At 38.4% G+C, this 27731-nt stretch overlaps 1 protein-coding gene across 1 annotated transcript; it reads right to left on the minus strand.

Moving 5' to 3' along the window:
- Positions 1-4137: 4137 nt before the first annotated feature.
- LOC121855473 (mitochondrial import receptor subunit TOM70-like) lies at positions 4138-27195 on the minus strand. The gene is made up of 10 exons (XM_042350431.1): positions 26928-27195; positions 23047-23220; positions 20914-21121; positions 20402-20579; positions 18487-18694; positions 16028-16162; positions 11736-11848; positions 10574-10685; positions 6876-7096; positions 4138-5248 (listed from the first exon to the last, which is right to left on the minus strand). The coding sequence occupies exons 1-10, from the start codon at positions 27159-27161 to the stop codon at positions 5086-5088; spliced, it is 1746 nt and encodes a 581-aa protein (XP_042206365.1). The 5' UTR covers positions 27162-27195; the 3' UTR covers positions 4138-5085.
- Between the last annotated feature and the right edge of the window lie 536 nt (positions 27196-27731).

A 27731-nucleotide genomic window follows, 5' to 3' on the forward strand; every position in this document is an offset into this window, starting at 1 on the left:
CGACTTGCTTTCACATCGCATTCATTAACCAAGATTACATGCCACTAAGATGATTTCTTTCCACTTGGACAATTCCCAGAAAAACGATTATAGGATGAATGAATTACAGAAATAAGTATGACTTATATTATGGATAACAAAACACAAATTATATTAGGAATGTTTCCTCCCAAACTCACAACCTAACTAAATGACCTCACTATTCCCACCTATATTTTTTAGCCTTGATGCTATTATGAGGTCACCTGGCGTCAAGTGACACGTGAATATTATTAAGTTTGTCAACCTGACTTACTGACAGGATCTACAAATACTTTTTCCTGAATATGAATACAGGTATAGCATGAAATATCTGAATAAAAAATTAATAACATCTAAATATTAAATTAATAATTAAAATTGGGAATCATCCAAGTGGGGTGGCAACTGCACAGAAAAGACAATCGTCCAATTAGGAATTACCTAAGTGCGATTACACCTAACCCAAGCCTGTTTGAGGAGCTGAGAGAGCAGTCGAATTGAATGGGCCAAAATTTTCAAGCTGTTGCCACACGACTTTTTGGAATCGCTCGGTTATTTCAGTGTTTCAATGAATTCATTTTTTTTAAGAAAAAAAAGTAGAATTAAGCCAAAATCCAAATTACCTGTATAATGATATGAATTAATGAGGGTACAGTGTACAGACAGTCAACAGTTAGTGTCACAACACACAGCTACCCTGAGCCACCCCTAACACATTTAAACAAAAGCTTTAAGCTCCTTCATAGAGAATCACAGTTACAATTTGGGTATGAAGTAAGTAGATGCCAAGAGAAAATTTACTTAAAAGCAAATGTACTGTCAATGTACATTATCTGATCATACACCGGTGTTTCTAGTCAATTTTAAGCCTTGCAATTTCATAATACAGTGACCCCTCATTTAACGAACACCTCGGTTAACGTAATTTCGAATAACGAACTGCCTTCCATAAGGATCTGCAATTCGGTTAACGAAGTTCTTACGAATCGACCTCAACATGTTTTCGCTTTCACTGACCGGGCAACCAGCTTTAGTATCAGTCCGCCAATACATTAATCGGTTCTAGGGCTTAAATTCCTTACTATTTCAGTAAATATCAAGAAGTTTATACTATTCAATAATTTTAAAAGTTTAATATTCAATTTTTTAGTCATTTTAACAATTATTGAACATAATTGAAGGTAAAGTGACTAGTTTAATGCTCGGCATCCAGCCTCTTAACACAGCAAACAGGAGTTAGTCTCTCTGTTTTCACTGGAGGTAACATCTTGCTCGAGACTCTCTTCAACTAAACGCTTTTTTTCTGTGTTTCCAAGCAAATTATTGGTCATTTTGAAATATATTTTACATATTGACAATATATAATGCAGTGCAGTGTTGATTTAAAGAAAATAATCTTGAATTACACCAAGAGAGCTAAAATTTTATGGGTGAAATGGCACCATGGGGTGACTTCTCTTCCACCCCAATGCCTTCTCTTCTTCCTTCTCCTCCACCCCCATTCTAAATCCCATCATCATCATCATCCAGGAGCCTTCTACATACACACCTCAAAGTAAGTGAACTTTTCTACCATTTTTGTTGAATTTAGGAAATTTTCGGTGAGCTGGAACCAATTACCCAAAAACCCATTGAAACAATGGTTTCGGTTAACGAACGACCTTCTGGAACGGATTGAGTTCGTTAACGGAGGGGTCACTGTAATCTAAATTTATACAAACAAAGGGTCCAAATAGAGTACTGTACCCCTGTTAATAAGAGATACTGTACAGTATTTCACAACCACCTTGTCATTAAACTCTGGTATTTATACACCAACCAGCTTCAAATACAGTATTATACTACAAAACCTTTAGAACCAAAAGAAACTGGCATAGATGACCATTCAAGCAGGCCACAGCCCAAGCATGGCAACTGGTACCTATAAGGTGACAAATTCTAGAAGTGTTATTTTGGAAATGCTATCCATAATGGGAGCAGTTTGATACTTTAAAGGTAGTACAGGAAAGCCTCCGATAACGACGGTTTTATTAATGACGATTCATATTTAAGACCCTGGTTAATTTAGGACCCAATTCAATTTGCACCATTATTTTCTTCATATTAATGGCGAAAATAGAATAAAAAATTAAATAAAATTACATTCTCATATACTGTACTGTAAATAAAAATAATAACTAAATCCCGATGTGTATATAAAAAAAACACGCCTTGTGCACGGAGGCTGCCGTGCTTATGAATGGTGACGCCAGCATCACTAGTATAAACAGTTGCAGCTTGGCGGCCTTTTGTTTGCACGCACGTGAACAGGAAAAGGAGAAAAACAATCTCAGATTTCTTACATTTTTGAGTCCCTATTCAACTTGAGTAAGAGAGCAAGTGATGGTAGTGCTGGTTCAAAAGCTAAATGAAAGTGTAAAAGCTTAGCCAAGAAACTAAATGTGTTAAAACGATATGAAAAGGGTAAGAAGTCTGTGGATATTACATGGAACAAGCAATGAACATATTTTCTGAAGTGGATCCATTAAGAGAACAAAGCATTAAAATTAACAGGGACGTGAAAAATGCATACGACTTCTACATAAAGAAGTAGAATGAGAAAGAAAGTAGCTGTGCAAGGTTCCTTCAACAGCTTTATTTGAAGGCCTAAACCATCAAATTCAGCAACATAAGCAGCTTCAGCAACAACTTCAGGTTCAGTAACAGTTTCTGCAACAGCTATGACATCTTTATGGAAAGCTACAGCTTCAGCCTGAGTTGAACCTTCAGCTTCTACCAGAGTTGAACCTGATGACTTCGTCATCTGAGTAAAAACTTGCACAATATTCATTGGCTGTCCTTATATTTTAGACTAGACCACCATTGGTGAGTAGAATTTTTGTTTTACAGCGGGGTATGCTATAATGAACGGATCCTACTACGAATATTCCTATAACGAACGGTTTTACCTATAAAATTGAGAATGCTATAACGAACGAAACTCCTACAACGAACATTATTTAAAAAAAAATTTTTTTTTTTTTTTTTTTTACTAATTTATTGTTTTTTATTACAAGTATTAATGATACTCTTTATTTCAGGGGTTTAGATGCATATTTATGCACTTTTTAAAATTTTTTACAATTTTATATTATATTTTTCAGTGTTAAGTGGTTGTATTTGGGGGCCTGGAACGGATTAATCCTATAACGAACGAATGCTATAACGAACAAGGTTCTAGAACCAATTATATTCGTTATAGCATACCCCACTGTACTTTAGTAAGTATTATTTAAAACATATATGAACAGTAATAAGTGGTGCTTTCATATTCTTATGTAAAGAAATGAAAAAGTTTTCACATGTAGTACTGTACGCACTTACGTTGGCATTCCCAATTCATTTTGTTTTTTCTTTACCATTAATGGTTGGCTACGTCTATTCCATTTATTAACATTAAATAACATTACTTAAAACATACATGTTCATTTTTTACATTAATTTTACTACAGCTACAACCAGGGTCTTATTTTCTCGTTTCTTTGTGTTGTAAACATTAGCGAAAACAATGCCGTCTCCTGTGTGTTTTAATATTCTACATATTATTAATGAATTGTATTGTTCATTTCACATACTATATAAATATTCATTAAATCAAATACATATTCATTAACAAACAAAAATGAATCTTTTATATATATTCTAAAAAAGATAAGTGACGCGGTTTCCTTGAGGGCATAAGTATAGTACACACTGGCGTTCCACTATCACTTTTTTTTTCTTTAACATCAGTGGTTACTTTTACTGTACATTAAACAACATTAATTAAAGCATACATATTTTCTTACTTTAATTTTACTATAGCAACAACCAGGGTTGTATTTTCTTCAGTTTCAGATGGATAACTGACATTATGAGTGTAAACACTGACAACAACAATGGCATCGCATCGCATCTCCTCTCGGGTGACCTGATTAATATTGATTTATATTGTATACGATGCATTCATAAACATTATTTAAAGAATATAGTTTGCATTTTTCATTAATTTTATTGTTTGGGGGGCAACGAGGGTAAAAAGCCACACAAAGATATGAAAAGGTCACACTTGGGAATGCATCTCATTATTATTGCTTATTTTTATAGTAATTAATGATTCACGATACGATGATTCACCTTACACTGCAATATTGGAGGACACATTACCGTCGTTATTCAAGGCTTTACTGTACAGTACTGTACTGGTATTAACACACTAAACCCTACACCCTTCTTTATTCAAAGTGTATAATAACTACACTTAAACTAATAACCTGGAACTATCACATACTCATAACATGTAAAGACCAGTACTACTTCAAAAACAAATACTGTATACATGCATTTCCAAATTCAGTGTGGTACCAATGGGTGTATTCTGGGGCCATGACTTCAAAATGTGTATACAGTACTGTATGATACTTAGGAACCTGCAATTTACAGTCTTTAAATAGGTGTGTGTGACTCAGTAAGCACCTGTGTTTGTGCATCTGTAAATTCTGCAGCATAAATGGTTTTGTTTTTTGTAAACATGAAAACATGCGTGCTTGAATCAACAAATGTTGCAAAATCTGTGTGTGTAACCTGCAGAATTTGAGAGACTAGTTCTGCTCATAATATACCAGCCAGAAATGTGTCCACAAAGACTCACAAACTAAAATACGATTCTCTAAATACAGTATTAAGAATTATCCAATTTCACATAATTTCTTAATTGTGGAAGGTTAAATACATGTATTTACAATACAGGAATGATATACCTTTGAAGGATAGCTCTGCAGGAAAAAAATTCATAATCAATTGTTACTTTGGAGCATTAAATAATGTCTTTTTCAAGTGAATTTGAATTTTTTATCTCATTCATCCAAACACTTCACTGCAAGCAAAATGATCATCATATGACTGACCTCAGTTTCAAATTTCAGATAATGAGTCCCATCCATTCCACTCAACCACAAAATTAAACCTGTGAGCACAAAGTTCATGCTCTGATTAAAGTTTCTTTTTTCCCCAACATGAAGCAACCTTAAAATTCTACTGGTCCATTTACAAAGAGCCTAGGTTAGGGATATTAATGCCCATCTTTTCAACGATTTTCAATTGTGCAACCGCTGCATCTCGCAGTGAGAAGAGATGCGCCATTTCCATTTCTGTCTTGGCTAATGGAATTGCCTTGTCAAACAGTTCCACACCTCTCTTCAAGTTCCCACTGAAAAAGAAAGATGTTTTAGTATTTCTCACATATTTTAGTTCAAACTACATTTACTATCTCCCACAACCTCTTCAGAGTGAAGTGCCTATCTTTCCCAAAGACTGTGACACATGCTAAAAACTTTCCATAAGCACATTAACTGACACAATCTCCAGTATGATAAGGCAGAGTTTTTATACTTATGAAAATTATTCCATTCCCAACCCATAAGAAACAACAAGCATATACATCTTTAAGTTATGTAGTAAATAGAATAATTGTAGACTTTTTTATAGTTTTTTGTAATTTTGTAGTTTCACTTACAACTACAGACTTGTACTGACATGATTATTTATAGTTGTTGTCAGTGTGTAGGTTCTTTATCACAGGTTATGGTAGGTTCTTGATGTTTTTATTTTATAGTGATGAACTGATGGACGTTTATTGTCTGCTGAACATACAGAGGCAACCTTGTACTGGTGGCTCAACAGCACATTACTGTTTACGAAACCTTCTCCACCTAGATAGAACCTTGCATATAACAGTTACATAGATATCCATCACTGCAGTATATAATATACATTTTGTCTGTGTGTGCATATTTGTATGTTTCTTATGCATTTCCAGTTTTGAAGATAGAGCAGAAATTTGGTAGAGAAAAAAATGATGCCTGCCTAGGGCCTGAAATTTGGTAGGGGTGTAGGTGGTTTAGAGGATGGTTATACACTACAGGGTATCTCCTGTCCCTCCACGAGGGGCAGGTCAGTCCTACGGGGCCGGCCATTACCCCCACCTGTGGGTCAGATGGAGGTGTAGGTGGCCTTGGGGATGGTTGAACATACTCTCCAGTCCAACCACATTTTTGGTTATGGAGCCAGGTTCAGGATTTTGTTTCATTAATCCCCAAGCTACAGTCAATAACCCCCCCCCCCCCACTCGGGTACATTCAGGAAAATTTATAAAACAATTAGAAAATTGTTATAATCTTACAAAATGGTCATTCATAATATAAACTATAAAGATATAAATATCCTTACCACAGGTTGGCATCACAGAAGCTAGGAAAAGTCGAGAATGCACATGAAGTGGCATGTGTGTGAAGCAGTGGGACAAGGTTGGTAATACAAGACATAAAAACACTGACTTGTAGGCAGAGTGAGGTACAGGACACTTGTTTTTATAATGTAATAACTATTTACAATCATTATTACTGCCTCTAGTTATTGATCACAAATCTGCTGATGGTCAACGAGTCCCCCATTACACTTGCACTTGAGGGTTGGGGGTAGAAACATGTGGTGAGGCACATGAAGCCCAAGGGCAAGATCCCCACATTACAAAAGTTGAGAACAGAGAATGGGAGAGATGCATGATTAAGTTTAAAATAAATACCTACTTGGCAACATAATCTAACCAGGACCGCATGACGATTCAAACCGTACCGCGAATTTGATGTGAACCGGATCCCATAAGCTCACGCCATATGTGAACCAAAGCCTAGGGATTAATAACCTGGATGAAATGGACCCTTTTATTTTAAATGTGGATAAGGAGTGGTCGATAGTATCCTTCCTCACTCAGTGCAATCATCACTCCCTTCAATGCTTATATTAAAATAAGAGGACAGAAGCTAAATATAACTTACGTCTGCACTTCAATTGTAGCTAAATTCTCATATGCCAGTTCACATTTGTCATCTATTTCAAGAGCTTGTGTAATGTACGACCTGGCTTGTGCTAGGTCACCCTTCCACTGGAGTACAAGGAGGGCACGATGAACCAGCGTTGTGGGATTCTCAGGATCTACCTCCAAGGCTTTGTTGTAAAAACCATCTGCTTGTTCGTGTTCTCCCTGATCACACAGCACCTGCAGAATAATGGGTGAAGTGATTAATTCTGTAAAGAGCAACATCCAAAAAACACAATTTGTTTGGAAGTAAATTAAAACTTTGATAAGAATCGCACACCTTATCACCAAAAATCACATACTAACTAATCTGCCTGTGGTCAGTCAAAACTTTCATATTACTTGAGTGTTTGATACCTACACATGGTCCTTGCCAAATGAAACTTTACAGTTATAAATTTCCATTCACACCTCCATTTTCATAATCTCAATTCTTTTCCAATGTTCAATCTCAGGTTATTCCTTTGGTCTATTGCCCAGAAAAATGAGGCCTTAAAATATATGGGGATATTGCTATGTAAAAATGTTATGATAGAGAATAAAATCAGTGAGACAACAGTAATGTATTCAGGCAGAGGGCAACTGGAGACCTGGGAGGGAATTTCAACTTGGAGGTGAAGAAGGAACAAAGGAATAAAATAATATTTCCTTCCTGGACATCCGGCTTAGAATGAAGTATTATACACTTCATTTCAAACTACAGAAATATATTTTATGGGAGTTACATCTGGGTAGCTATAGAATGGAAAGGGAGAAAAAAAAATTGAAATGCATGAGATGTATGGAATGGTTGAGGGGCCAGGCAGGAGTTGTAAAAAAGTATGAAGAAAGTTGTCCGAGATGGTAAATGATGTGATAAATATGTCGGTGGATAAAGTGGTATTGTAAATAGGGAGTATAGAGGTAATGCAGTACAAGTGATAAGGACAGGGATGTAGTCTACATTGTAAGAGGCAATGGATTAAAAAAGGAGTAATGCATTATAGAGAATGAGGATTAAACAGAACATATGAGAAGTACAGTGATGAGGCAGCCTGGAGGTTCTCATATCTTTTTTTTTTGTAATTAATTGTATTTGTGTAAAATTGAGGGGCAGACTTCTGGAGGCATCTTATCACCACAAAAATCAATGTCGGGTTTATGGGCGAGGAACATAACCATAGATATCTCCTGAATCTGATGGTATATTGCATAAGACCACAAAGAACCTGGAAAACCTTTACGTAAAATTTCTATTTATTTAGTAACTGGCCATTTAATTAAGAGCCTCATGTGACTTACGCTTCCCAAGCCAAGTGCCAATCACACAGTGGGATTGTGACTACAGGACCACTGATGGCCAATCACTGCACCATCCTCTCAAGCAACAGTCAGCCACATTGGGCGCCTGAGGATCTGCGAGGTAGTTTATATCAACACAGTCCATTTTCTCAATTATACTGTGTAGGTGAAACGATGTGACTAACTTATACAGAAATATCATAAATACAGATATTTGCCAGAGTATTAAAGGAATGTAAGGAAGAGCTTAGTATGCCATTAGCAAATTTGTTTAACATGTCCTTAAAAACGGGTGTAGTACCAGAATCCTGGAGGATAGCGAATGTAATACCGATTTTCAAGAAGGGAGATAGATCACTGTCTTCTAACTACCGTCCAATCAGCTTAACATCAATTGTAGGCAAATTACTGGAAGCAATAATTTAAAACTTATTCGAAATCACCTGGAGAAGCACAAGTTGATCAATGATTCCCAACATGGCTTCACAAGCGGGCATTCATGTCTAACTAATCTATTAACTTCTTTTCAGCTGTTTTCGAATCAGTGGATGAGGGGCACGACTATGATGTGGTATATCTTGACTTTAGCAAAGCCTTCAACAGAGTCCACCACGAAAGACTAATAAGAAAAGTGGAGGCTCATGGCATTGGAGGAGATATTCTAAAATGGATTAGTGAGTGGTTACAGGACAGGAAACAGCGAGTGAGCATTAACGGCACTAAATACGATTGGAGTAACATCACTAGTGGTGTACCCCAAGGCTCGGTACTTGGACCATTATTATTTATTATATACATAAACGACATAGATATCGGCGTAGACAGCAACAAAAGTAAATATGCTGATGACGCTAAAATAGGGCGTATAATTAAATCTGACGAGGACTCCGCAAAACTCCAGGAAGATCTAAATAAATTTTTTGAATGGTCTGATACATGGCGGATGAAATTCAATGTGGACAAATGTAAAGTATTTAGTCTAGGAGATATAAACAGAGAAACCAGATATCAGATGAACAACGATGTTATAGAAAAATCTGAAAGCGAGAAAGATTTAGGAGTAATGATAAGTAGGAATCTTAAGCCAAGTAAAGAATGTGTATTTGCTCGAAACAAGGCTAACAAAGTACTTGGGTTCATACAAAGGAGTGTTAGTTGCAAGACTAGAGAGGTCATCCTAAAACTATATCTTGCACTGATGAGACCTCACTTGGATTGCGCAGTTCAATTCTGGTCACCTTATTACAGAATGGATATAGAATCCCTTGAAAGAATTCAGAGGAGAATGACAAGACTAATCCAGGGCATTAGGAACCTTGAATACAGACAGGTTAAAGCATCGTAATTTGCACTCCCACGAGAAACGTAGAGTGAGGGGCGATATGATAAAGGTGTATAAATGGAAGTCAGGGCTCGTAACAATGGTTCTAAGTTAGACAAATTTAGATTTAGGCGCAAAATAGGTAAACATTGGTTTGGAAATCGAGTAGTGGATGAATGGAAAAAATTATCAAACATCATCATTAACTCGAATACGCTGGATAGCTTCAAACATAGGTTGGATGGATATATGAGCAATAGGGGTTGGGTGTAAAGGAGACTGCCCAGTATGGGCCAATAGGCCTGCTGCAGTTTCCTCCATTCTTATGTTTTTATGTATACTCAATATAAACACCTGCACCAATTCAATTAACTGAGGAGTCTACTGCTCTTGTATATCTAGACCACATTTGTCAATCTCCCCCAACTTTCCTCTGCAAGTAAAAATTTTGCCTCTGATAAAGCTACACAATATTGTTCAAGACTCTTTTGTGATCCATCACTTCCCATTTTACTTTCAACTGTAATGTCATCAACTTTCTTTACAAACCTGTCATAAATCATGTTTCACTGTCATCAACCTGTTCTACTTATTGTATGTTTCACTGTTGTCGTCAACCTCCTTCATCCGTCTTAACTCCTACAAATTCTAAGTAAACTCTCCAATCACCAAGGCCCCAATTCTGGGTCTTCTGTACTTCAATGGTTCATAGAATTTACCTTCATACAGAAGAGTAAGAACAGGCTTTCAACCAGGCTTTCTCTCCACTCCACACCTAATTTCTTCCCATCCTCCAGAGGCTGCAGGTTATCATTAATTACAGTCCAATGAGTTACTTTATTGTCAATTTCCTCTCACCCATGAACAACCCTTTAATATGAGATCCCATTTACAAGTCCCTTAATTCAATCACCAGTCACCTTTTCCCCCATTTTGACAAACACCGTAAGATGTTTTTTCTCTCGCTAATTTATTAAGGAGCTTAACTTAATCATCTAACTCGGCCAACACAGACACAGCACTGGATGTACAACAAGTAGAAATAAAAATATTACCTGAGCGTAAAGAACATAACACTCCACACACTTGGGGAAATTCTTAATAGCTTCTTCAAATTTCTTCATTACTTCCTCAACCTTTGCCTTGTCACCAAGCTGGTAAGCATACCTGTTAACAGCAGAAACAAATTATAATTAAGATAGGTACTGTATTAGTAGACTAGTACAATGCTGTGCCAACATGGAGAGGAAAAAACTATTTTTTTGAGAGAGAGAGAATGTGCCTATAGGTTATTTCATTGTAGTTCTTCATATGCTAAGATTAACATTGGCACTATTCTCGTGGGTGTGTCTCATAGGTAGGAAAAATGCTGTAACTGTAGGAAATATCGGCATATTCACAAAGTGCTTCATCAATTTTCTGTAAATGCCAAAAAAACATGAACATATTACTTAAAAATTAATATGATGGATTTGTTTCATAAATGGGAAAGACTGATTGTAAACTGAAAATACCGTAAGGTGGACATGACGATAAACTCCTTCACTTTCCGTGCTAATACAATATTAACATTACTTTTGGGTTTGGTAGGATATAAATTCTGGTGGGTTGGCCCGCAGGAAAATAACTAAATAGTAATGTAGCTCATGACTGAGGAAAGGTTGCCCATGCTTGTTGTACAGTATAGTTTTCTCTTTATTCATAAGACAATTTCTGTGGTTACTTACATATAACACTTTACAGTACAAAACATTCAATTTGATGAAAACAGCTGTTGACAACCAGACTTATATCTCATTTTCAACCCAGAGAGTCCTGTTTCATATTTTTTATAAATGTAATAGTGTTTTACTAAGCCTGTTATACACTTAAAGACCTCAGTTGTTGAAGTGCAGTAATAGCATTATAACACCTGATTTTCTTAAAACAGTCAAGATAGCAGTGTCATCTCCTCCCCCCCTCCCCTTAATAGATTCGCTTTTTTGGGACTTTCGCATTTTTTGGACCGGGGTCTGCCCCAATTAGTTCGATTTATCAAGGTTCTACTGTACAATACATGAATCCTAATGCTCACATGAGTAAAAATTTTATATTTTACTTTACCCAAACCCACTTGGTCAATATTACTGCAGAATGACCCATCTACACCTGTAATTCTCTGTGTGAATAGAAGATAAGTTAGGGAAAACACTATTTATTTACATTAATTATCCTTACCTGTAGTCTGTGTAGCACCGCTGTACAAAGGCAATTGGGAAGTTTGAATTGAGATCAACAGCAGTCTTGAAATCTGACATGGCTGCATCAACCTTTCCAATTAGCAAATGAATCTGAAATATGTGTATGTACATAATATATTTAAAAGTTAATGTATATTTTATATTACAGTACAGTCAACCCTCACTTTACGCGGTTAATTCAACCCACAGGGTACCGCGGAAAGTGAGAAACGCGTAAAGTGAACAACATAACATATGGGATTAATTGAAATAGAGACCGGCTGACCCCCAAACTCCACTTTTTCCGACACAATACCTATGTTCTAGTAAAAATAACATCTTAATTTTATGATGGTACATGCACACAATTAATACTTAAGAGAAATAGAAAAATACAGTTGCCAAGTTAATGTCCATTCAAATAATGGACTCAACTCCCTCCCCCTCTTCTCACACTACACTCACTGGCTCTTCCCTCTCTGAGAAATTTTTGGGGGAAAACCACTAGATTTTAAGGTATAGTAATAAATAATACCTCAAACTAAAGTTAGGATAATATAATTGACATTGCTGGATTCCTTGTAAGACCAGGAATATTTTGAATATAAATGTCATATATTTTGCACAAAAGATAACATATTTACTCAGAGTAAACAAAATACTTACATTAGATCTAAAATTTGTATGTCTAATGCAAAATCTATGATGTTTATATTCAAAATGATCATCAAATTGTAAGAATTCCAGCAATGTAAATTATATTCTGGCCGGGTAATTTGAATGAATTTTATGAGCTAAAACAAATATCTTCAGTTAATAAAAAAAAAAATATTCTTCACGACACTATCTGTCAATCAAAGTACCCCACCTTGCCTCCCCCCTCTTCCAACCGCCCAGATGGTCGGTCGGTCCCAACCCTACCCCCACCCCCCACCTTCCCTCCCTACCAGAGAAATGTTGGGTGAAAAAACTAGATTTTAACTTTTAGTAATAAATAATACCTCAGACTAAAGTTAGGATAATATAATTGACATTGCTGGATTCCTTGCAAGACCAGGAATATTTTGAATATACACTTCATATATTTTGCACAAAAGATAGCATATTTGCTCTGAGTAAACAAAATACTTGCATTAGATCTAAAATTTGTATGTCTAATGCAAAATCTATGATGCTTATATTCAAAATGATCATCAAATTGTAAGAATTCCAGCAATGTAAATTATATTCTGGCCGGATAATTTGTATGAATTTTATGAGCTAAATAAAAAAATTATACTTCACCCGCGTAAAGGGGTACACGCACCACGGAATGTGAGCATCCCGCAGGGTACCGCGTAAACGCGTAAACGTGGAATGTGGGACCGCGTAAAGTGAGGGTTGACTGTACTAATAAATTAACACAGTTAACATCATTTGCATTAATCTAGCCTACCATGTCATGTGCACCACATTGGAAAATGCAGCCCTAAATTAGAAGACCCTATCTAGAAAACAAAGACCTGAAGAATAATGGACATATCTCAGAATCTCAAAAGAAACATGGTTATTAAAATATGCATCACCCATCTTATCCACTGGCTGATTTGTTAATAGAATCTCTCCTCTTTATACAGATGAAGTCATTATTACATGTGTGTATTCTGAAAAATCACCTTGCTTCAATTCTTAAAACCTGCGTGGAAGTGGATGAGAAGGGTTTGCATCTTTACTAGAGAGTCATTGTTGGTACACCTTTAACTTCATTAATTAATTTTCCTACAGTAATAAAGGTTACTAAATATAATGTAAACAGGAAATAGTTCTAATTTGACTGATGATCATTATTTATGATCCCTTTAAAATCACGTTGATATCACAAGCTTATTCACAGTAGCATCACTAATCTAATGATGGCAACTAACTACAGCAGAAAAGTTTCCAAAGTCCTGTATATTTGCATGTTTACAAATAAGTCTATGAAAATAATACAAGCTTCAATATCATCACCGGCTATATTTTATCATTAACAGAGATTACTTTTCAAGGTACTGTAGTGGATACTCTCCCCTACAACCGCTACTGCCGTTAGTCACTGATCAGCCGATCCCGCGAAGAAGTTTCTCTGACAAGCCTAACCGTCTAGACTCGCATCAAGTTTCTCTGACAAGCCTAGCCATCCAGACTAAGGGAGGGGTCGACACCGGCGAGTATTACTTCCGGTGGACGTGTATATAAGCTCCCAGCCTCGCCGTTGATGTCCATTCTACCAAGAGCTCTGCAACACACAACACCTCCTCTAAAGAAGCTCCTGCACAACAACTCCTCTACCACGCAGCAACTTCCCAGCACCAGACTGTTTTGTATATAATATATTCATATAAGAAAACTGCCAGAGCTGAGTTTCCCTTCTCACCTCCATCCTATGTGCAATTCAGCATCACGAAACCCCACAAATGGTGACCCCCGGAGAAACGCACTCACACAGGATGGAGGAGAAACGGATCACTCTCCAAGTCTTCAATCACAACATTGAAGACCGGCTTATCCACACGGAGGCAACTCTCATCGGCTCTACACCTACAGACAAACAGAAGTACGTCACCCTGGTCTGTTCCCTGCCCACAGAAGTCGCCACACAAGTTGCAGAAGTCATCACCAACCCTCCAGCTGACAACAAATTCGCAGCTCTACGAGATGCTCTCAAGAGGCGATACCAGCAGCCTGACACTAGTCTCCTGCAAGAACTATTCGGTCTCTCCCTCGGCAACTCAACGCCTGCACGTCTCTGGGACGAGATGCGGAGACTGAACTCCCGCCACACAGACAGGCTTCCTGACACTATCCTGTGCCAGCTTCACACTCAAGCACCCTGCAGAAGTTTGTCTCGTCCTCTCGGCATTGGACTACTCTACTACCTCAGCGACCTATGAAGCCACGGCAGACAGAGTATTCCACGAATACCATGCTGTGCGCCATGCTGCCGCGAACAACTCAGTGAACACACCATCACTTAGCTTTGGTCTCGTCAACCAGATCAACGCTCCTCAGAGAAGTAATATTCCACCAGACAAACAAGACTTGAGGGACCTGCTACAATCTCTACACCGCAGGATGGACACCCTCGAGCAGCTCTGCTCCTCCATGCCTGCTGCTGCTCCTGTTCCTGCCCCACGCACTGTGTCCTACCGACCCCAACATCCCCGTCCTGTCTCAGACCCCGCCGCTAGCCCCAGCACAGTGTACCTACCTTCTGTTGGTACCATCAACGTTTTGGTGCTAACGCTAGACACTGTGAGGCTCCCTGCAATTACACGAGGAAGCGACATCAACGGGGATTGGTAGACGCCATAACCTCCGACACTATCAAGCAGCACATCACACGCCTTACTTCTGACCTCGACCACTTCACTCCTGCTGCCTGTCACGACCCACTACAAACACTACAACAGGCAGTTTCTGCATTCAAGGCTACTGCCCCACGCCAGCCTTCCCATCGCCCTGAACACATTCATCCCGCACCTCCTTCGCCTGTCTGCCCACAATTGCCACTTGCAGCACCACCTCACCCACAACATTTCTGCGTACCCTCTTTTCATCCTCAGGTACCTACTGCTCCTGACGTGGACCCTGCTCCTGATGAGGGTTCCTGCACCCAGCCCTAATGACCCAGATACCCCACCCGGTACCCCTGAGGACTTTGCACCTGCTGCGAGAGAAGCACCGCATTCCTCGCCCGTTCCACCTTCTCTTATCCACAACCCTCCTTCTCCCACATATCTCGTGTCCCTAGACGGAGTCATCACCCATAGCAGCCGAGTGGTCCACACCCCCGCCCGTTATGTCTCACATGTGGAATACAACCCTGCCGACAAGTTTCCTGCAGCGCTCGGAGGGGAGGGCGAGTATTGTAGTGGATACTCTACCCTACAACTGCCACTGCTGATCAGCCAATCCCGCGACGAAGTTTCTCTGACAAGCCTAGCCGTCTAGACTAAGGGAGGGGTCGACACCGGCGAGTATTACTTCCGGTGGACGTGTATATAAGCTCCCAGCCTCGCCATTGATGTCCATTCTACCAAGAGCCCTGCAACACACAACACCTCCTCTAAAGAAGCTCCTGCACAACAACTCGCAGCAGCTTCCCAGCACCAGACTGTTTTGTATAGAATATATTCAAATAAGAAAACCGCCATAGCTGAGTTTCCGTTCTCACCTCCATCCTATGTGCAATTCAGCATCACGAAACCCCACAGTACTTATGATTCACCCCATCCCTGGTTTGTACACTAATAGAAGTAATAAACCTACCTGTCCTCTGTGATGGAAGACATCAGAATTTGTGGGGTCAAGGAGGGCTGCTCGGTCAAAGTCACGAAGGCTGTCATCCACTCTCTCGTGTTGCATGTATAATGATCCACGCTTCACCAGGGCATTTACTCGCATCTGCAGCAAAAATAAATTTTTATATAATCTACATATATTTTTTGCCTCTAACCAAACTTATAGAGGAGAGGTACCAGCTTGGATAAGTATGAGGAACCCCACCCCTACTAGACACACTAACACATATGCAACAATTTAATTATGAGGTGACCACACAGATGTCATATCTCTTCACACTCCCTGATTTTATAATAATTAGTATTTGCCTAATTTTAGTGTTTATACTACCAGTAGTTTTTCATGAACCTCATAAATTCAACAAAATGCAATGAATCAATATTTTTCTTCAGGAAAGGAAAATCTTGTTCATAATTACTATTTGTTATAACATTTACCATGACTGTAACAAAAAGAATATTTGATTGACTAATAAGCTCTTGGCATTGGAATTTATTGATGCAATTAATTATCAAAATAAAATACCCCGTACAGTATAATAATACATTATGCCCCCCCTCCAAGTTCGTGGATGACATGCTGGATGTACCCAAGAATGTCTGTGGGTAGTTTTAAAGTTGCCGGCATTTTCACAGCTGGGACAGGGAGCCATTCGTTCTAGAGACAGTAATTTCCTTTACCTGTATTGCAAATATGTGTGTGTGTGTGTCTACATACACACACACACACACACATACAAATAAATAATAATTGGAAAATCCTCTCACAAATAATCAGAAACAAATTTTTAAAAATGTAACAGTCTATCCTCAAGTCCGTGCTTTATCACTTTATTAAGAGAGCACGGACTTGAGGGTAGACTCACATTTTTAATAAAATTGTTTCTCATTATTTGTGAGAGGATTTTCCAATTACTATTTATGTGTATGTGTTTTGTGTAATAATAATAATAATAATAATTAACGGTTTACTGAAAAAATACTGCAGCCCGAAGGCTGAAAATATACATTGGACAAAAATGACTCATTACATACATTGGTGGTTTAACAAAAGCCTTCATTAGAGAAAGGTGAGGGAACATACAGTGAACATACAGATTAATGTAGGTGTTGAACAGTAAACTCGCAGTGTAGTAACTCCCTCCCAGATGGTGTTAGGAGGAACTCACGTGGTGTAGTAGTTCCCTCAGATGGTGTTATGAGGGACCTGGTGTGGTGTAGTACTTCCCTCGCAGATGGTGTTATGAGGGGCCTCACGTGGTGTACTAATTCCCTCACAGATGGTGTTATGAGGGACCTCACGTGGTGTAGTAATTACCTCACAGATGGTGTTATGAGGGGCCTCACGTGGTGTAGTAACTCCCTCACAGATGGTGTTATGAGGGGCATCACGTGGTGTAGTAATTCCCTCACAGATGGTGTTATGAGGGGCCTGACGTGGTGTAGTAATTCCCTCACAGATGGTGTGATGAGGGACTTGACGTGGTGTAGTAATTCCCTCACATATGGTGTTGTGAGGGACATGTGGTGTATTAATTCCCTCACAGATGGTGTTGTATGAGTGAGGTTTCACCTTAGGCCTTCCTATCGTAGACGGATTAACACATAGCTGGTTGTTGTTGGGTCGGGTCGTTATCACTGGGTACCTGGGACCTCACTGTGTGAAGGTTATCTTGGGTACGACTGTTACTGTTGAGTTGTTCTCACTGACTTAAGCACTGTTCACCACTGTTCACCTCTGTTTAACACTGGTTCCGTTCCTTTCCTAAATGAAACTGTAACTCCTGGCGAGAACTTGTTGATATTCCGGTGGGGAGGAGGGTTCAGGGGAGGGGGCTGGTATGGGCCAACATAACAGTTGACCTGGATGCTCCGAGAGGAGCGCTAGGTACGTCTTGACCCTTCGGTGGTCAAGGATGTAGTGTGTGTGTGTGTGTAGACACACACACATATACAATACTACAGTAAAAGAAATAATTGTCCTAAGGGCAAACACATAAAAGGAATATACATTTCTTTGTACACAAGTAAAAATACCCCCCCCCCTCCCCGCAAATGTTTTTTGCGGATTTGGCAATTCGCAGCCATTTTGAGAACCTAACCCCCACGAATTTGGGGAGCCCCTGTATTGTAGTAATGAAATCTAAAGGCAACACGTGGTCCTTGCTACTGACCCTGCCCCAGCCCACCCAGTAACAAACATAAATGGCATCCAAATTAATTTTAATCTGGTAAAAAATAGCTTGTCTGGGGCACATCAGGGTATATACTGTAATACTTTACACTTTGCTAAATATGAATGAAAGTTACACAGCACTGCAATTAACATACTGATACTGTTTACAAAAGAAACAAATGAATAGGTCCAAACCTAAGTTTCCTCCTAATTTTAACAGGGAGAAAACATAAACCTGGCCTATAACTCACCTTCAGGGGACAATCTTCAATATTGATGAGGGCTGTGAGATCATCCATGGCCTTCTTGCTCTCCCCCCGCAGCTGGTACAGTGTAGCTCTCAGTAGTAGAGACTCAACTTTGTGGGGGGTGAGAGGATTTGCTAATTCATTCTGACAGCATTCTATGATTTCTCCATAATTTCCTTCCTGTAGATGTTGCCTTGCCTTCAGGTAACCACTACCACAAGAGATATAGGGCATTATTAATGTCATGATATGGGGAAATGCAAGTATCATAACACTGCAAATTACATAACAGTGATTAAATAGCATCAGATATAAGGTGTTCTTTGAAAATTCCAAAATTGTCTACACAGTCAATTGTTTCATAATTCTTACAGCTTTACATTAATTTACTGCATTTACATAGACTACCCAGCAATAAATTAATTCTTCTTTCCATCTCCATTTAAATACAGTATACAGCTAAGAAAGCATTATTACCATCCCACACCATATCAGGACACTCATTAACGTTGTACAGATATTTTCCACACTTACATGGATTAGCTGTGATTACCTGATGGTAGCTCTCCATGCTGCATGGTCTCTTGCATCCCCTCTCAACAAGCTCTTGACTCTGATGTTATTTCTTACCTCCTCTCCCTGTTTTATTCCTGCCTCACCCCTAGTTCTCCTCCCATCCACAATTAACTCATGCCCCTCTTGACCCAATTGGTTTCCTCAATTCTCCCCACATACCCAAACTATCTTAGCCTACCTCTACGCAAAACCTTGCCAGTACTCTCAATACACAAATAATCCTCTTAGCACTGAATATGGTTTACAATCCTTCAGTGTCACATTACACATCCACCTCACAACCCTAATTTTAACTCACTTATGCCATCCTCTTTAACTGCCATAAGACATCATAATTCTCACACCAGTTGCACTAAATCTTTCCTTTCATATAAAGGGAAGATCCTCTTACTGTCAATAAAGGCAGCATCTCCTGAAACATCCCCTAGCCATTTCGGACTCTTGAAACTCCGCTAGCTTAGGCACCCCCTCCAGCACTGACCAGGTTATCCATGTAGCAGAACTCACCAATACAGTCCAGAAACATACTGTATCCCGAATGTCATTTTTCTCCAGCCTTCCTAAGGACACTGATTACTTGTGCATACAAATGCATAAGAACAGCAGCATTGTGAAGTCTGTCATTGGCTCCATTGCACCTCTTGTGTATTCACCCTCCACACTCACTGCACATTATAGAAATGCTGCCAGGCCCAATCTATAACTTCATTTTCAAGCAGCTCCAACAATAATACATCAGCTCATCCTAGCACTTGCCCTATTCCTCACATAGTCCAACCTGTGGGGCACATGCAGATATAAGTCACCAGATTCTTGCCTACCAGTAACTTCAGCAACATACTTTCTCCACCCACTTTTCAACAATCAAGAATCCATGCATCAGCTGTTCCAGATTGGAAACCCTTTCAACAGAGTTTGTACCTGTCACTCTTACCAGTAATCAGACTTGCTGAACCACCTTTCCTTTTGGTTTCTTGTACACAGCAGACAAGGAGCTTTCTATGGCTCAGTTTTCCACAATCTCACCCACTCTTTCTCACATCATACCAAAATTCAGACTTGCAGCTCTGGACTTTACTTTGTTGGATAAACTTTGTTATGCAGTTATCATCAAGGACTGAAAATATTCAGTGGCCTGGTACTATATCTGGGTCACCAGGCAGGAGACCAAACTCACATTACATAAGAAAGAAAAAGGAGCGGGAAAAAATATAAAAGAATAATAGCAACATCAAAGTCTTTCAGAATCATCTTGGTCAATCTTCACACAAATTTTAAGCACAAAAATTTGGGACATAGGTTTGCAAAAACCATTTCCAGGCCCTGAAAACTTTTAACGCACTTGTTGGAAGTATTTTTTTCTGGAGGACGTTCCATTTCATCCACGTCTCCCTCCTTCTCTTTGTCAACCGAGTTGAAGATGGGATCCTCCGCAAATGATTCAAAGAACGTCTTGATAAAGTGCTTTGAGGGCATCACAGGTTCCCTCTCCTCCATGGCCTCTTTAGCATGCATGCGACCTGTTTAATGTTTAAATCACAAATGTATGGCTGAAACCTTTTTACTAGGACCTTAAAATAACAAAACTGATAATACTTTACAGTATTCTCTGATTAATATAATGTTAACACTAAGTTTTTTTCACATTTAAAACAGATTAGGTGAGGTTTGGTTAGGGAGGACTAGCCTTGTGGCCATTCATAAGCTTTCTACAGGTTATTAAGACCTCCAAATACCATGTTTGCAAATATGTTAAGAACTTTGATCTAAAATATAATGCTTGGTTCAGGTAGATAAAATAAGAGAACACATGAAACTACAAAGCTAACAGAGACTTTTTATCTTTCAACTTACCTAACTCTTTCAGTACACGATCTACATTAACAAGTGTAGCTTGATTCTGGAATGATTCTATGATACACACAGCAGTCAAATCTTCCAGAGCTTGTTCTAAATCCTTCAATACTTCACAGGCTTTTGCTCTTCTCTGCAGAGCCTTTACATATCGCTCATTAAGTTCCAAAGCCGCAGTACAGTCTCGGAGAACACATTCCCAGTTTTTCTGTTAAGTTGCAAAATTTGATTAAATAACAATATTTTACATTCCAACTGTTTAATCCAAAGTATAATTTTCTACAAGTACATGTACATAATTACCAAGGTTGGCCAATTTAAAATAATGGTTTATACCAAACAAAACAAACCTTTATTTTTTATTATATGTCATTTTTCTTAGTTTTAAAGATTTTTTTTGCTGGTTTTAATAAGTTGTTATTGGTTTCTATTATTACAGATGGGTTTAATGATTTACAGATTTGGAAGGCATATGATAGGTCGAACATTACAAGTGTATGGGAGGGCTATTAAATGCAGTCGGTATAAGCATTTTTTGAGAACAGTAGGGCAACAGCATGAGTAAATGGTGATGAAAGTGAAACCTCTGAAATATATGTGGGTGTTAGAAAGGGATGTATTATGCCTCCATGGTTGTTCAATATATACATGCATGTGAACTATTATACTGTACACTGGTGAAAGTGGTGAGAATAAGCTTTCTTACAGGACTGATTATAAGGGAGCCAAGTTGCCACTGTCTAGTGCAACTGGTAACTGCTTCTGTTTATGGTTGGTCTCTGGGCCTCTGATTCTAATGTGTTCAGATCACATATTATACAGATCTAGGGGAGCCAAGTTGCCACTGACCAGCTCTCTCTCTCTCCAACCGTACTACTTAAATGACTTCTTTAACACTTTCAACTGGAGAAGGAGAATAGTTTTTTCCATGCATCAAGATGAACTTAAACTTAGTTTTTGCCTTAAAGCATGTAGGATTTTTTTTTTAAGGGGATTAGCCCACCTGGGCACAGGTCACTGACCCACATCGGGGCCTGGGGGGCGAAAATTTAATAATAATAATAGTAATTCATCGTAAATAAAATTTATAGTTAAAAGTAAAATAAAATAATTATAACAATAATAATAATAATAATAATAACAACACTAATAATGATAATAAAGAAAAAATAATAATAATCAATAGTTAGAAACGCTATATGTACAGTATGTTGTCTTGTCAATAGTAAGAGAAACAATTGAGATCCTGCAATTGTGTGTAAATGAGGCAGAAAGACAGATCAGCAACCTGGGACTTGGTCACAATATTCGTGATGCCATATGGCAGCTTGTGTTTTTCAAATCTGGCCTTTTCAGTTATTTTTTTAGATGGAAAAGACTATAAACGATTGCTAAATCATCATGAATGTAATATGTATGATTAATAGCATATAAAAAATTTATATAAAGGGACAAAAAATACTTAAAACTTATTAAAACCAACATAATGACATTTAAATTTTTTTTCTTAAACAATGGTTTATGGTTAAAAAAAGGGGGGGAGTTTTGCCAATCTTGCTGTAGCCGTATGTTTTAAATCACCTTTACAGACATTTTCTTAAAAATATAGACTACCTTCACTATATGAAGACATTAGTTGTCACTTTCCTCAAAAATGTTTCACGTCAAAAATACACCTGACCTAAGACCCTGCATTTCTGCACTTGGGGTCATATCATGGATTTTGTTAAAATTTCATACAAAGGTACTACAGTACTTTAGGATCTGATTAAGGATCTGGGTTCACAATTTAAAAACTCAAGTAATTAAAAGGCACAGAAAGACTGTATAAATACACCTACAGAGTCTCAACCACTGTATATCATTTCACACAATCACCATCACTGTACACCTTGACACCTACAACACTGGATCCCCATTTTCCCCTCATTCCTTCCCAAATCACCTGAAGATTAGCTCCCCTGCTTATTTCACCAATGATTAAACACCCTAATACAGTACTGTACTACCACGAGGGTTTAGGTTAGGTCAGCGGATAATCTCCAGGAGAAACAAGCTTTTTTCCCAAATATTTTCATTTGTGATTGTGGAGAGAAATCATAATAAATACAGTGCAGTAATAAGAAAACTTACCAGTTGCTCATATGCTGCCGCTCTATTCTGGTAAAATGTGGACAAATCGACAGTTTTCTCTGATGGACATTCTTCTATTGCTTCGTTATAGCACTTGATGGCCTCTGTATATTTACCACCTTTAAAGTATTTGTTTCCTTTATTCTTGCAACTCTGTGCCTTTTCTAATGGACTCTGTAAATAAAAAACAATACATATGTACTGATATCTACATATAAATACAGTACAGTATATGCATAGCTATACTGTACTGTATACAGACACTCCTTGACTTACATAAGAGCTTTGTTTCTGGAACCATTGTTTACATAACTTAATTTTTATGCAAGTCAGACTTTACTCTAACCTTAAGTGGGTAGCCTACCTACGAACGTACTGTAATACTGTACACACAATATCTAGAACTGTGTAAGATAATGAAACATTTACGACAAATACTGGTAACCTTCGATAAACAATGTCCTGTTCAGCGATATTCCGCTTTAATGATAGTCATGAATTAAGACTATCTCTAGTGCAAACTATGGGTTGTATACATACTCTCAAATTAATCTCTGTCTTGCAAGGATTCCAGTAATGCAAAGAATATTTTTTTTATGTCAAGTCAGTGACATTTTATAAGGAAATTATTTAACCCTATGCACCCCTTTGATAATCTGACCTAACCAACCAAAGAAATCAACCTAACCTTACCAAACTTCCCAGCCGGGGGTGGGCCCGCGCCATATTAATCAGAAAGTACAGTACTGTACTTATTTTGATATGTGGTACCAATGAAAGCAACTTTTTTGAAGCATCCTGGTGTAATTTTATGTCTGTGGACATGAGAGTACTGAGTGAGTCAGTTGTAAAGAAACAGATGACACGCAGTGACTCAGCAGACTTTTCGGAGGAGTGTTTAGGGTAAATAATTACTAATTTCTTCATGCACAAAGCACAAACAGACATCATTTTAGTGTCATATGATCAGTTTTTCATTGTTTTACCCCATATTTTCCCTCATCCTTCATGCCCTGCCCACTACAGGTGATTTATGACCGTAGAGAAAACTCAAATAAATAAAAAATACTTATACAGGTACTGTATTTTAAAAGTTGTTACCTCTTTTAAAATATTTACTATAATGATAAGAACATCTGTGGAAAAATAAATGAAATCGAACAATTCCTTCTGGTGGTACTGTAGTGTTGTTCTCATAAATTACCAATTACTTTTTGAACTTCGTCACCGTACCATTTTAGGTTAGGTCAAGTTCTCAGAGGTTTGATTGGTACTTTATTAGTGTTCAAACGACCCATTGTCCTTCATCTTCAAAGTCCATAAATAAAAATCAGCAACGAAAATAAAGATCATATTCTTAATAATCACCAAGAAAAACCAATTTTGGTTAGGCAGTGAATATTTTGCTGTAACCATGAGTGAACTCTGATTGGATAATCGTCCATTACCGGCGAACAACGCGAGAACTATATTTGACCATGACTAGTGGTAATTGACATTTATTTCGCCGTGAGTCGATTGTTGTGTAGCTATAAACATTCGTACCCATATTTCTGTTGTGCAAGGAAACTTATTATAAAAGAGGCAACATATGCTAGAACCTAATAGAACCTGACTTAACCAACCAAAGAAACCTACCTAACCTTACCTAACTTCCTCGCTGGGTGCAGGTCCCCCAGTCATTTTAACAGAAAGTACTTCGTCAATCAAAGCGCATTCACGGTAAAATAGCTTTAGTAAGAACTTAGCCGGTCACGGAAAAATACCCACTACGTTTTGGTTATTGATCTCTCATTATGGCCATGATGTATCTTCACAGGAAGCTCTGGGCTAAAGTGAAAAAAAAACAGACTGTGGGAGAGACTGAAAATTTTGAAAACGAAGTTCAATGAAAGAGCATGCACAAGGGAGATGTATCTGGAAACTGAAAAGGAATACAGGAGATTAAATAACCAGGTCAGATGGGAAACTAGAAACCTCTTGAAACGCAAAGAACAAGAGATTGCGAAAAATGTTAAGGCAAATCCAAAAGTGTTCTGGAAGTATGTACAGACAAAAACAAGAACAAAAGCTAGAATTGCAGATCTTTACAAGGATGATCAAGAAAAGGCAGATGTACTCTCAGAGCAATTCTCATGAGTTTTTATCAAGGAGCCAGATAGGGGTATACCAACAGCCAACAAGAAAGACGTGCCAGCTCTTCAACACCTGGAGATAACCGAGGGCAAAATTCAGAAAGAAGGTTCAAAAATTGAAAAGACAAAAGTCTCCCGGTCCAGATGGGTTACATCCAAGAGTCATTAAGGAGATGATGGAGGAACTACTTCAGCCTCTGAGGATCTTGTTTGAAAGCTCTTTTCAAGAAGGAAATATACCTGAGGACTAGCGTATTGCATATATCACAGCTATCTATAAGAAGGGAAGTAAAAGTGAACCAGGAAACTACAGGCCAGTCAGTCTAACTAGTGTAATCTGCAAATTAATGGAGTCAATATTATGGGAAGAGATGATATCCCATATGGAAAAATATGGATTGTTTAGTAATAAACAGTTTGGCTTCATTAGTAGAAGAGATGGCTGGGCACACGGGATGGGGTTGGTTCGAGGCAGAGGGCAGATTATTGGCCCTCACCTGTATCACTTGTATCAATTGTATCACTATCCACCACAGAGGCTTGCAGGGCCTCTTTGTCAAACCCCTCAAAGTCCATATAAGTCCATATCCTCACTATCATTATCACTATCACAGACTTGGGCCGGCTGTGGCGGGTGAAGAACTCGGTAATGTTTTGATGACTGGGCGACCTTGTGCGCACCCTGCTCGCGCCGCTCTCCGCGTAAAAGGGTACACACCGCGGAAAGTGAGCATTCCGTGTTCGGCAGGGTACCGTGTAAACATGGAAACGCGTAAAGTAGGACCGCGTAAAGCGAGGGTTGACTGTATTAGAAAAAGTATCTAGTTATCGCATTGATGGAAAATATCTTGATTGGGTAAGGAATTTTTTAACTTAGAGAAAACAGGGGGTTGTGGTAAATGGAGAAGTATCTGACTGGAGAGAGGTCACTAGTGGGGTCCCTCAGGGTTCTGTCCTCGGCCCCCTGCTGTTTGTCCTTTTTATCAATGATCTGCCTGAGGCAACTAAACACGACAGTGTTGACACAAAGATTTTTAGGAAAATAGAACGAGATGAGGATTGTGACATGCTGCAGGAGGACCTGGATGGGATCAGGGGTTGGACTGAGAAGTGGATGCTGAACTTTCACCCAGAAAAAATTTAATACATGAGGATAGGAAGAACAAAAGTTGCTGACCAGGGATATCATATGTACACCACGATCAAGAAGACCACTGTAGAGAAGGATATAGGGGTAGTCATCGATGATAAGCTAACGTTCTCTGACCATCTAGCTGAGAAAATCAACAAGGCTAATAAAATAGTGGGCATTATTAGAATAACTTTTGTTCATCTGGATGCACCTATATTCAAGGCTCTGTACACTGCTCTGGTTAGGCCACACCTTGAGTATGCTAATCAAATTTGGTGCCCATATCTCATTAAGGATATTAAAGCAGTTGAGAATGTACAGAGGAGGGCTACCAAATTAGTACCACAGATCAAGGATTTATCTTATGAGGAAAGACTAAGGAAATTACAGTTACCAAGTGGAAACCTAAAAGATAGTGTGTGGTATATATGACCAGGAATGTTCCAGATGAGGGAGGCTGACACTACCCGGGGGAACACAGTCACATACTGACACGTGTGTTAAATACTGCCTCTCCATGTATGGCAGCCATCATGATAAACATTTATGAAAGCAACCGTGATTTAATAAGACTTGGGCGGCTGAAGATAACCTTAATCAGTAGTATAACTCACCAAATTAACAACGTCGTCTGCCTTGGGTGACTGTGCTTCAGTGGGCGACGGCAAACTGTCCGCCGTGTCTGGAGACTTTTTGGCCGCTGTCTTTGCTTTTCCCCCTTTTTTACTTGTTTCCCTAATCATATAGTAGTATATCCCAGCTCCGGCTGCCAGTGTTCCTCCAAGGGCGAGTGCAATCTGCCATTTTGGGATACCGGTCTCATCCGATGAGTACTTGGACAGCGCCATGTTTACGGGACAGCAAAAATGGCTGATGTTGGAGAAACACCACACGAGTGACGACGAACCTAATCATTTTTTGCAGGCAATGAAAATTTTAAGTTAATCTATTCTAACTATTTCAAAATCTATTATATAAATTTTTATCAATTATGACCTAATTATTATAAAATAAACTGATATAGTAAATTCAGTAATTTAGTGGTTTTGTTCGTAAGGTTATTCTAACATTAAGTAGTGCCATGTTTGCTGGTCACCATTGATCTGGTAAACAGCTTCATTATCCTCGCTGTTCATAAGCTTATGAAAAAATACCATTTGTATACTACTAAACATGCAGAAATTCAGAATTTTTTAACAACATTATCTGTATAGAAACAAAATAAATTGAAGTGTGTGTGTCTTTAGCATATTACATGTTATTAAAATACCGTGGTTATAACCTCATACTATAGTATATATATATATATATATATATATATATATATATATATATATATATATATATATATATATATATATATGTATATATATATATAATCGGCAGTAAACGTCATGTTTGCCGTACATTGGTCAAGT

Source organism: Homarus americanus, unplaced genomic scaffold (assembly GCF_018991925.1).
Source record: "Homarus americanus isolate GMGI-L3 unplaced genomic scaffold, GMGI_Hamer_2.0 scaffold48406, whole genome shotgun sequence".
Classification (NCBI taxonomy): Eukaryota; Metazoa; Arthropoda; class Malacostraca; order Decapoda; family Nephropidae; genus Homarus; species Homarus americanus.

Excerpts from the sequence above, each read along its gene's own strand:
- LOC121855473 (XM_042350431.1), bottom strand. The coding sequence starts at position 27,161 with ATGGCGCTGTCCAAGTACTCATCGGATGAGACCGGTATCCCAAAATGG. Across the intron at positions 20,580-20,913 it reads TCGTGTACTGAAAGAGTTAG|GTCGCATGCATGCTAAAGAG; the intron begins GTAAGTTGAAAG and ends AACATTAAACAG. Across the intron at positions 11,849-16,027 it reads TCTTCCATCACAGAGGACAG|ATTCATTTGCTAATTGGAAA; the intron begins GTAGGTTTATTA and ends CACATATTTCAG.